At 35.5% G+C, this 12,898-nt stretch overlaps 1 protein-coding gene across 1 annotated transcript; it reads left to right on the top strand.

Moving 5' to 3' along the window:
- The first annotated feature begins 540 nt into the window (after window positions 1-540).
- On the top strand, window positions 541-5,442 carry LOC112038556 (protein ROLLING AND ERECT LEAF 2). The gene is made up of 4 exons (XM_024071374.2): window positions 541-1,757; window positions 2,192-2,367; window positions 3,615-3,838; window positions 4,450-5,442. The coding sequence occupies exons 1-4, from the start codon at window positions 716-718 to the stop codon at window positions 5,234-5,236; spliced, it is 2,229 nt and encodes a 742-aa protein (XP_023927142.2). The 5' UTR covers window positions 541-715; the 3' UTR covers window positions 5,237-5,442.
- Window positions 5,443-12,898: the final 7,456 nt, after the last annotated feature.

Here is a 12,898-nt window from a genome sequence, read left to right as displayed (position 1 = left end):
AAGTTTTAGGATAAATTACTATTTTGGTTTCTAAACTTCATTAAAAATTTATTTTTCATCCCTAAATTAAAAAAAAAAATTCATCTTTAATTTTGTAAAATTTAATAGTCTAAAAAAAAAGGATAATTTTTTTTTATAATGTTTAGAGACAAATTTTGAACAAATTAAATATATAAAATAAATCATTTTCAATAGTTGAAAATGATATTTTTAATAGTTTGGAGACAAAAAAAAAAAAAGAATTTATTAAATTTTTTTGAGATATAAATTTATTAAAATTTAAAGATGAAAAGTAAATTTTACAAAAAAATTTTAAATACCAAAATAATATTTTAGCGTAGCGTAAGCTTTAGCCTTCCTTTACTTGTTTGGTGGGAGTGGGAGTGGGAGTGGGAAGCAGAACCGGTTAGAAAATTACAAAACTTGATGTTGACTCTTTCCAGAATTTCACTCCCCTAAACTATACAAAACTACGCACGTTACCGTTAAAAATAATAATAAAATCCTCATCTATTTACTTCTACTAATCCGTCTTTTTTACGTCTTTGATTCTTCCAACTTTTCATCCCAATCCCCATTTCTAAACCCAATCGAATTTGGGTTTTCGCTCTCTCTCTCTCTCTCTCTCTCTCTGTCTCTGCTCTCTGCGTGTGTCTGAAATTCAGAGAAGAAAGAGAGAGAGAAAGAAAAAAAAACCAGAAACAGAAACAGAAACATGGGTTGTAGTCAGTCGAAGATCGAGAACGAAGAAGCCGTGTCTCGATGCAAAGATCGAAAGCTCTTCATGAAAGAGGCAGTGTCTGCGCGCAACGCCTTCGCCGCCGCTCACTCTTCTTACGCCACCTATCTCAAGAACACCGGCGCCGCCCTCAGCGACTACGCTCACGGCGAGGTTTCTCACCACCACCACCACCACTCCCACTCGGCCCCTTCTTTGTCTGTTGCTTCTCCTCCTCATCCTCCTCCACCGCTCACTGTCCCTTCGTCCTCCGCCTCCCCCGCTTTCGCGCCTCCTCCGCCTCCAGACATTATTGACGCCCAGCCGCTTCAGCGCGCGGCGTCTATGCCCCAGATTAAGATCCAGAAGACCGAACAGGTGAAGCAGGTTGGGCCTACGATTATCGAAGAGGAGGAAGGGTCCGAGTCCGAAAGCGATGACCCACGTACCCGATTGAAGAGGAGGAGTAGTGGGAGCAATCGGAATAGGAATAGAGTGGTGGACAATGAAGGGGACCCTCCGGTACCGCCTCCGCCGATGGAAGTCGAGGAGACGACTGGGCCGGTGCCGATGCCGCCACAACAGCATGATACTCCGTATGATTTCTTTTTCGGGGGCGTGGAAAACGTGCACCCCACGGGATTGGGCGAGCCGGCGCCGCCTCCTCCGGTGGTGGCGGAGGAGGCTAAAGTGAAGAGTGAGGAGGTTGAGCGGAAGGCGTTTGAGGAAAAGCCTAAGAGAGTGGAGGAGACTGATTTTGGTGTTGGTAGTGGTGGTGGTGGTGGGGTTGGGAGTATTGAGAAGGTTGAGGTGGCGATGGACAAGGCGCCGGAGTCTGTGGGGAAGAGTTTGAGGAGAGGGAAGCAGGTTAGTGGGGCTGAGGGGAAGAGGGTGGTGAAGGTGGGTGGTACGAACTTGTTACAGATATGTGTGCTGATTGATGATCAGTTCTTGAAGGCATCCGAGAGTGCCCATGAGGTTTCGAAGATGCTTGAGGCGACCCGGTTGCACTATCACTCTAATTTTGCTGATAATCGAGGTAATGAGCTCGAATTAGTTAATGGTTTGAAGGGTTTTGTTTTGAGTTGTTGATTTCTCTATTTTTGAGTATTCAGTGCTCTGCTTTTCGGTTGAGTCTTGTTAGTCTGTTTTTGGTTGTAAAATTTGTGTAGAAAGTGGCTTTGACACTGATCATTAGTGAATTACTAGTTGTTTTGTATTGAATTGATGGTGATCTCCCTTCTAGTATTAGTATATATTGATAGCAAGGACAGAATTACATGTTGCAATGCGTTGAGAGAATGGTTATGTGATTGCTGAATGATTTGTGATAGATACTTCTCCAAAAAAGAGAGTGATATGTGATTGTTGCTAAAAAGTAAAAATCTTGACCTAATAGCTGTTCTGTAATCTTTAGATTTTACTGATGTTTTGGTTATTCATACCTAAACTTTGTTGCTAATTGCTTGACAGGACATATTGATCATTCTGCTAGAGTGATGCGTGTGATTACATGGAATCGGTCATTTAGAGGGTTACCTAATGTTGATGATGGGAAGGATGACTTTGACTCAGAAGAGCACGAAACTCATGCTACGGTGCTGGATAAGTTGCTAGCCTGGGAGAAGAAGCTATATGATGAAGTGAAGGTATATTGCAGTATTTCTTTTCACTTTGTTTTTTCACACTTTGTCCTAAAAAAAAGGCCATACCCAGTGCGGTTCCCAGTACACTTTGTCCTTATAATAACCGTTTTCCATTTTGCATGAACTGATTACTAATATTTTGCTTAATTATATATTTTGATTTTACAGAGACCTTTAACCCCTTCAGATGACTGAAGTTCTTAAAATGACCAGTGATATAATACAATCCTTGGCACATGCATTTTGGAAGAATGGCTCCAGCTGTTATATTGTATTGCTATTGTTGTTTTTGTGTGTGTGTGTGTGCAACTTGCTAAATCTATAGGCCTTCACATGTGTGCTTGAGCATTTCTTGAGTATAAGTAATGAAAATTTTCTTTGAGTTGATAAGATTTGGTGCACGTAGATAATCTTTTAGTTATTTCTTATAAAAAAGAACTTCTGGTTATCTGAGCTTGCTTGTCAATTTGTCATGAAGTTGGTAATGTGCTTTAGGGGTATGATGCACAACATGAGACAAACAGATAGAGAGGTTGGGAATCCAAGGTAGGATTTGGATTGGTAAAACATTTCCATGATGGAGTGCATTTAAAGTCATAGTGCCCTTTGCAAGTGCCAAAGGGATCTAGTTCAAATGGTATTTCTCCTTCCATAATAATGGAATGGAGGGTGAGGTTGTGGGTTTAAGTCCTGTCAGGTGCCTATGTAACATATCAATAAATAATAACACCTTTGCAGAAATTAAGGCCTTGTTGTAGAACACTATGCTTGACAACAATGCATGCCTGTGCTTACTTTTGCTCCTCTCCCCTTTTTTTGCTAAGAAATTGATCAAAGGAGAGGAGTAGATGAGGCCCAAGCCCACTCCAAAGAAGTTCTTTGGTTCACAGGGTAGTATACTTATGCTTCTGGTTGAAATAAAATGACTGTACAGACAAACACTCAAAAAAGAAAAAAGAAAAACAATGATTGTGCAGACAAATGCTACGTTATTGATGTGCTTTGATTAGATTATATGTATAGGTTAACTCTTAACTCTTCAACCTTGTGTTTGGCTGATGTAGGACAGTTAGCTTGTGTTCAGTAAATACAATATTTTTGTTGATAGTAACTTACACATATCTTTTTGCAAATTTTTTTGTTGACTAAAAGTGCTGCTTGTGTAGTGCATTTATTTATATTTATATTACGAAGCAATCATATGCATTACTTATAAACTGTCTTATTTGGGGTTGAATGCTGCTGGATAGGCAGGTGAGCTTATGAAATTTGAATACCAGAAGAAGGTTGCTTCACTGAACAGGCATAAGAAACGAGGTAACAACTCTGAAGCATTGGAGAAAGCAAAAGCTGCAGTGAGCCATCTTCATACAAGATACATTGTTGACATGCAATCCTTGGATTCAACAGTCTCAGAGATAAATCGTTTACGGGACGAACAATTATACCCAAAACTTGTTCAGCTTGTAGACGGGTGAGTTGAAATGGAGAAAGTAGTATGCAAGTTTTATTTGAATGGTACCTGTTTGGTTGAATTGAAAAAATATATTTGCTTGTTAAACACATGTTATCTCCTATATCTTGTTATTTGGTTTTGATTATGCTATAGTAAATAAGAAAAAATATGTATATGCTAGTGGTGTGCATAGTAAGAGTACAGTAGACACTTTTACAGATCAAGGTGATGATTACGTAGAATAAATTAATCCTTCATTTCCTTTTGGCTGATATGGTTTGCATGATGTTATACTCAATGTCAATGCCTTCCCATCCTCAAAACATGAGTTTCAAAAAGGTCAGAGATGTAGTGATAGTGATTCCCTTCAATGTGAAGATGTAATGGATTTATCTTGTTCAACCAATCTTTGAGGAAACATGTAATCTCTTATCATATCCATATTTGGCTAGTTTTTTTTAACATTTTCATTGTTTTCATGTAGGACCATCTCTCACTTGCATTTGTTTAAAAAAATTGTTTCCTTGACCCCTAACCCCAACCCTTCACACACCAAATTTCCTGTGCACACGCACACAGACCCTACTTACAAATCTCTTTTAGATTTTTAATTGTTGTATGAACTGCAGGATGGCCACCATGTGGGACACCATGCGATCTCACCATGAGAGCCAATTAGATCTTTTGAAAAATCTTAAGTACCTTGACATCAACCAATCGCCCAAGGAAACTAGTGAGCACCACCATGAGCGCACATACCAGCTGTTGGTTGTTGTGCGGGAGTGGCAGTCACAGTTTCAGAAGCTAGTGGGCCATCAGAAAGAGTACATTAAGGCCCTTAACAGTTGGTTAAGGCTAAATCTCATCCCTATTGAGAGCAGTTTGAGAGAGAAGGTTTCTTCACCACCAAGGATTCAAAGCCCCCCTATTCAGCGTCTGCTCAATGCTTGGCATGAACATCTGGATAAACTCCAAGATGAGTTTGCTAGAGCTGCTATAAGCAACTTTGCTGCTGTGATAGAGACTATATTTCACCAGCAAGAAGAAGAGCTTAAATTGAAGCACAAATGTGAGGACACCCGGAAGGAGCTTGACCGCAAGAGCCGGCAATTTGAAGACTGGTATCATAAGTACTCACAGAAGAGGGGGGATGAGTTGGAACAAGATGGGACAGAAGATAAACCTCAAAATGATCTCATTGCGGAAAAGCAGTTTGCGATAGATGTATTGAAGAAGAGGTTGGAAGAGGAGGAGGAAGCCTATGAGAGGCTGTGCATTCAGGTGAGGGAAAAGACTATAACAAGTTTAAAAACTCGCTTTCCAGACCTCTTTGGAGCACTGTCAGAGTTTGCTCGTTCATTATCACATATGTACAGAAGCTTGCAGTCCGTAACCAGATCACATCCTCGGAATTAAAGTCACAGCTCATCATGAGAATGTTTTATAAGCCTTGCATAATTTTGTCATTTTTGTTAGTAATGTGTTACATTATTTACAATTCTTGCAATATTTATTTGGGATGAGCTCTGAGAATCATATATAGTTGTGTTACATCAAATTGATTTTTGACATAATGTTATTAGTTTCTTGCAGCCATAAGAATTAGTATATGTTCTTTTAAAGGTGACACTGTCGTACCACTCTTTATTCCTCTCCCTTTGTTTAGATTTTGGTTGTTTAACATGTTACGTGTGATTGAAGATTATGGACCTCTGGTAGTGGGCCATGTGATCATGTACCGCATGACTTTTTTTTTTTGGGCCCGGGGGGTGGGTGATTTTATGGGAAAGATTACCCTCTAGTAGTGCATGAGTTCTTGCCAAGTGACACTCTAATATTGCATTTAACATTTTTAACCTCTTTTCATTAAGTTTTTTTTTTTACTATTATTTAAAAGATGGGCTGTAGTTTAAAATTAAATTTAAATCAGTCCAAACCTTATGAAAAGCTCAAGCCCACTTATTACTTTACATATTATGACCCAGACTTGATCCTTCCACCTTAATTTTTTTCCCACATTCTCCAAAATATGGGCTAGCATCATAAAATAAGACACATTTTGAAAGACTCTTTACAATCTTCTTGATAAGACTCTTATTATTAAGTGTCACATCAATTTGCTCTTTCTTCTTCCTATTGTGATATTGTACACTTTAATTAACCAAAATAATTAAATAATATATATATATATATAAGTAGAAATCTTATGCGAGAGTGCATAAGCTCTTGTCATGTGACGCTCTAATATTTCATTTAGCATTTTTAACCTCTTTTCATTAAGTTTTTTTTACTGTTATCCAAAAAAATCATATGAACTTTAATGTTTCACTATTATTTAAAAGATGGGTTGTAGTTTAATATTAAATTAAAAGCAGTCCAAACCTTATGAAAAACCCAAACTCACTTAATACTTTACATATTATGACCCAGGCGTGATCCTTCCACATTAATTTTTTCCCACATTCTTCAAAATATGGGCTAGCATCATAAAATAGGGCACACATTTTGAAAGTCTCTCTCTACAATCTTCCTAATAAGACTTTTATTATTAAATGCCACATCAATTTGCTCTTTTCTCTTCCTATTGTGATATTGTACACTTTAATTAGCCAAAATAATTAAATAATTGTGAATTCATTTAGGCTACTTACACATATTCATATAAATTTACCTTCATTAACTGCCATTAGAAAATCTTGTGGCTTCTTCAACATCCATCAAAAGTCATGAACACCTATGCCTCTGCATATGTTGTATTAAATACACTACCTTAGACTTCTAGTTTTGTACCTACACTTTTTTTACATGACTATGTCAGAGACACAAGATCACTACCAATTACTTAGAGCCTTGGACAACTTTACTTGAGTTTCTTTGTTTCAAAAAAAGAGTTTCTTACTGATTTCTTTTTTAAAGAATTTAACTACACCGTAAAAAATGTATAAAATAAAAACCCAAACCGTTTTTTGAAAGAATTTAACTACCCATTAAAAATTTATAAAATAAAAAACCCCCAATGCAGGTTCCCTTATTACCTTGACAGGTTGACCGTTTGGTCTATATTCCTGGAATCATTCCAGATGTTAAAAGACCACATAGAAACCCAAAATTCAAATTCATTTAATTTTGAAAATTTGCAGCAAAAATCTTTGGGATGCTACTTTTCATGGAAACAAAATGGGAACGGAAAAGGAAGCTTGACAGAAAGGAGAGTTGGTTACCAACTTTTCTCTAACAAAGCAAGGAAGGAGAGGGAGATACCCTTTACATGTAAACTGTGGCCTTTCCTCCCAAGTTCAAACAACCCAACCTGCAGTCTTTTGCCGCACAGGTAATAATCATTTTTTTTTTCCTTCAAAAAAAGGAGATGAGAAAGAGAAAGAGCATAACAATTTAGTTTTAGAGAAACAGAGTGAGAGATTTAGGGACTTGTTGAAATCGATGTCATTCCAAGCATGGAGAACATCTCCGTAGTAGAATCGAGGCCCTTTGAAGTCATTCGCAAAATCCTTTAAGATTGAGATTCAACCACATGGTTCAGGAAAGATTGGTTTTTTTGTTGTCTGACCAAATGTATGGGAAACAGAGGAGATTGAGATGGAAATGAGAAGGGTCAGAAATTAGAATAGCAAGAGACATAGTTGAGCTTGTGCTATTAAGGAGACGTCTGGGTTTCCTAAGAGACATACTTGAAGGTTTAAACGTGATTTTAATCTTTTATGGTCAATTGATAAAGAGGAGTGAGGAGTAATAACAGATAAGGTGTAATAACTTTTAACCCAAAAAAAAAAAAACATTACTTAATTTGAGGATTTTTTTTACATTTTGGGCATATAGTATTTACTTAACATAAGCTGTTAATTGCAGTTTCCTTCTTAGATTTTAACTGTTACTTACCTGTGACAAGGTTCATTTGTATCTTGAAAAGTTTTGTAGTTATATGTTTGAAATTTTTACAAAATTGCTTCAAATCCTATGACAACATTCATAACTTGATTTAGTGTCAAGGCATTGTCATTCACGCATATATGCTAGATCGAAGTCTGTTAAAGAAATGGGATGATTTGGAGCACTTGTTTCAGTCGAGACATTTAGGTATAATGGATAAGTTTCTTTATGTGTACCAGATGACAAAGTTTGGATACAGTTAAACTTTAAATATTATTTGCAAAGTGGTCCTTAATTGTTTTGCCTAATTCTACCAAGTCCTAACTCATTAAAATTTTCACATCATTTAAGTGTCCTCTTTTATTTTGTAGGTTAACCACTCATTTATTGTGATAAGTTGGATTTTTTTTTTTTTGGGGAGGGGGGGGGGGGGGGGGGGGGGGGAGGTGCATGCTTGGCTTGAGCATAGTAACTTTTGCTTAAAACTTTGTACTTGAGATGTTGATAATTGTGTTGGGTTGGATTGTTGAGTTGAAGCAAGCGGGTGGCTTGCATGGTGCTATAAGGTGGTTTACATTCATATTGGAAGTGTTTATTATTTTATAAAAATTTGGATGGATATTGTTGAGTTATATTTGTTGTTTACTTTTTGGACTTCAATACTTGTAAGCATTTTATATTTGTAATTATGATAATTGTATTGGGTGGATTTTTATGTTGGAGCAAGCGAGTGGCTTGCATGGTATTATAAGGTCATTGCAATTGATATTGTGAGTGTTTATTAAATTTGGAAATTTGGATGGATATTGTTGAGTTATGTTTGTTGATTACTACTTTTTTTTTCCCAATACTTACAAGCATTATATATTTGTAATTATGATAATTGTGTTAGGGTGGATTGTTGTGTTGGAGCAAGCGGATGAATTGCATGGTGCTATAAGGTGGTTTACATTCATATTGAGAGTGTTTATTATTTTTTAAAATTTTGGATATTGTTATGTTTGTTGATTACACTTTTTGGACTTCAATACTTGTAGAGCTTCAAGACTTAGTCCATTTGTGTGAATGAAGATATTGATAGACTTGTTGTGATTTGTTTATTATATTTAAGATTATATGTAATCACATTTGCATATTCATGAAACTAAGTGGTTTTGAGGTTGTTGTGTACTATAGGATAAGTTTATGTGTAATCCTCTTTAGAGGGTTGTTGATTATTTCTTAAGATCTTAAAAGACTTAGTCCATTTGTGTGAATGAAGATATGGATAGACTTAATACGGTTTGTTTATTATATATAAGATTATGTGTAATCTTATTTGCATGTTCATGAAACTAAGTGGTTTTGAAGTTGTTTTTACTATAGGACAAGTTTATGTGTAATCCTCTTTAGAGGGTTGTAAATTATTTCTTAAGATCTTAAAGACTTAGTCCATTTGTGCGAATGAAATTTTAATGTTATAAGAATGTATTTAAAGCATGAAGTTTTGCCATATGGCACACTCTAAGAAGAGAATTGAAATACTCTTAAACCACATCAAAGATAAGAATAAATTTAAAAGTAGACTCTTTATTTCCTTTGGTTTTTCAAAAAGCTTTTTCCATTTACATTCACACTTTTCACTTATACTCCTTTATATACATATGCTTACAGCCTTTCATGCCATCCCATTTCAAATACACTCAGACAAAAAACGATGTTATTTGCTTTCAACCTTCCAACGACACCTACATAAGTCCAACATTGCAGTACTATCTGTATTTAGCCCATATGAGTTGGCTATGACTGAGAAAGGGGGTGTACGTTATTTATTCAATAATGGTGGCTTACGGTTTTGATGTTGAAGTTGGATGTTGTGGATTTTGTGAATGTTGTGATTCGCTTTGAGTCTTTGGGTTTTTGAGATTTTGGTTTGAGTAAGTTATAAATGTATTTTGTTTTAGAAGTTAAGAAAAAGAAACATTATAATTGATTATTTATGAAGTTAGCTATTTTTTATATATTTGTGTTAGAACTCATACTTTGTAGGTTTCTTTATACGTTTTTCACTATTATTTTGTATGGTTTGAGCCATAGTGATAAAAATAAAAATTGATGATGATTTCAAAGTATTTTCAATTTTTTTTTAAATTATACTGAAGTCCAACTAAAGACAATTAAATTTTGATAAATGGATGTGTTTTTAGCCTATTTCTCTTTGTTTAATTGTGTTCTCTTTATGTTTTTTTTTTTTTTTTTTGGTTAACAAAAATGGGGGCGTTTATGGTTGTATTAAACCCCTGGGCAGGGAGCCGCGTCATGAGATACTCACTTATTATACACGTGTGAGAGTCACCTCATTTTTGAATACACCCCTCACTAAGTATACCCACCAACAGAAGGCCGTTGGCAAGACTCGAACCCAAGCCTGCCAAGCAGGGAACGAAAGTCCTGACCAACTCAGCCAACCCCCCATTGGCGTGTTCTCTTTATGTTGATACTTACAAATGATTTCCTTAATTTCTTTGAGATAATGAATTGGGTGTTTGTGATTGGGTTTTCCATATTTGGTTGTGAGAATAGAGTAGTTGAGAAAGTATATAAGAAGTTACTTAAATTTATGTAATTTTATGGTATAAAATTATTTTATGTTTTAAATTCTTATTTATAGATTTCAAAATCATTTAGCCAGTTTAAAAAATAAAATCTACTTTTAATAGTAAATATTATAATATGTTATAGTCTAATAGTGTTTTATATATATATATATATAAGGGATAATTACAGTAAACCCCCCCTGGGGTTAGGCCCGTTTTCATTTTGCCTATCCGTGGTTCAAAACTTAACACTTTGCCCACCTGAGGTTAGTCCTGTTAGCCTTCTGTAACCCACCTCTCCGTTTGTCATTAGAAAAACACATTTTTAGGCAAAAACAAATATAACAAGAATCAAAAAGTTGTTTGTTTTGATTGCTTAAGAACTTCTATAAGAACACAGTGAAGGAATAGCAAACCACGGGATAATTTGAGTTCAAAAACAACATTATTGAACCAAATAAAATGGGCTTGGGCTTGGGCTTATCCTTGCACTTACCCTTCATTCCCTTCTCTATTCTTGCTTCTTCTCCAACCCCAAACTCATTCTTCGAGTATTCCCAGAACTCTCAGGCACAGAATTTCTTGTTCCAATCAGACATCCCAGGTTGACAAGCATCAACAACCTCAAAGAATCAAAGTTGCTTTTGGGACCACAAAGAAGAAGAGGAAACCCAAGCCGAGCTTCTTTGAGCAAATTAAAGATAAATGGTCGCTCAAACCCAGTTCCAAAAGAGAGAAATTTCCATGAGGAAACCAGAAGAAGAACATGAAGATAAGGAGAGACAGAAATCTTCTGGGTTTGTGTATCTAACTCAGGAATTGAGGCTAAAGAATCGGTGAGTGACCCAGTGAGCTCTGTGTTTCCGAACCGGGGTGTTTGCCTCCTTGGGTTCATGGAAGCAAAAGCAATACCAGGAATTTACGGGTTGATTCTGAACCTGAAACTAGTGCCCAAAAGAGTTGTGAACTAAGAGAAGATTTTGATGAGGTTAGTGGGCATTATAAAAATGGTACTGAAAGTGCATTATAAAAATGGCTTTGTTGTCTTTGCAATCCTTCCATTCTCGATAGGGTTCTTCAAGACAAGCACACCATTATGCCAGAACGGTCTGACTTGCACCTATAATGGGGTTTTCTTCCTTTTATTTCTGGGTTTTTGTTGTCTGGTGGTAATTCTAATGATTCGGCTTGGGGTTTTTCTCTTTTTTATTTTTTTTTTTTTTTTTATTTATTTTTATTTTTTTATGCTTGTTTGTATGGAATTTTGAGTTTTTGGGTATTTTGGAAATCTTATGTTCTTGTTGCGAAATTGTGGTTCTGTTTAATTTATGCTGCCACTGATGTTTGTTCTTGGGATTTTGTTGTTTTTGAGTTTAATCGTGATGGGGTAGTGTGGTTTCTCATTTTATTTGGTTCAATAATGTTGTTTTTGAACTCAAATTATCCCGTGGTTTGCTATTCCTTCACTATGTTCTTATAGAAGTTCTTAAGCAATCAAAACAAACAACTTTTTGATTCTTGTTATATTTGTTTTTGCCTAAAAATGTGTTTTTCTAATGGCAAACAGAGAGGTGGGTTATGGAAGGCTAACGGGACTAACCTCAGGTGGGCAAAGTATTAAGTTTTGAACCACGGATAGGCAAAGTGAAAACGGGTCTAACCCCAAGGGAGTTTACTGTAATTATCCCTATATATATATATATATAATATGAATTAAGAAAATCAAGTTTCAAAGTATTCAATAATATTATGGGCAAATATAAATATTATACAATAAAATAAGTATTATATGTACGTCTTAATATATATATATATATATATAATTTCAAATGAAATTTTAAAGTAGTCCGCGCATCATGTGAGACATCATCTAGTGGGTTTCAGAAATAGGCTGAGGTTTTTATCTTGTGCATAGAATCAAAGAGCATTAGACAAGACACCAAGCTGACATATAATTATTTTGATTATGACTAATATCATGTCTGTGTCATGATCATCTCCAAATCCAATACACAAAAACAATGAAACCAAACTTCTAAAAATCACGGTCAATTTAAAAAGCACTTAGCCTTAAGCTAACTTTTGTTATATAATTTATTTGTACTCCTATACAATATATCAAAATAATTAAATAATATAAATTATGTATTTATTTAAATAACTATATTTGATTGTAAACTAATTAATACTACTGAGTCAAGTTTGGAATCACATGTGATCATGGGTTCGAGTACTAAGTACCGACCCATACTTCAAAAAGCATCAATCGTGGTAATAGGGTCGAGAAGTAGCATGCCATATTGGTGTTGGTGTACCCATAGGTTTATTAAAAGACTCAAGTGGCAATGAACCACGGGGCATGAGGCAATGACTACACACATGAGCCCCATTTTTTTTCTTTCTCTCTACAAACAAAAAAAAAAAAAAAATCCCCATGTATTCTTAATGAGTTCAGGAAAAGAACAAAGTCACAAACAATTCGAAACAATGATGTTATCGTTTCATGAGCAAATCCAAAAAAGATAAGAATTAATTATTAACAACCAATTTAACAAGTTATGGAAAAAGGTAATATAAATTATACATTTTCCTACCATTCTTCATTTCCATTGTC

Source organism: Quercus suber, unplaced genomic scaffold (genome assembly GCF_002906115.3).
Source record: "Quercus suber isolate HL8 unplaced genomic scaffold, Cork oak 2.0 scaffold_149, whole genome shotgun sequence".
Taxonomy (NCBI): Eukaryota; Viridiplantae; Streptophyta; class Magnoliopsida; order Fagales; family Fagaceae; genus Quercus; species Quercus suber.
The sequence above is the reverse complement of the archived record's forward strand: the minus strand, read 5'-3'. Positions and strand labels throughout refer to the sequence as shown.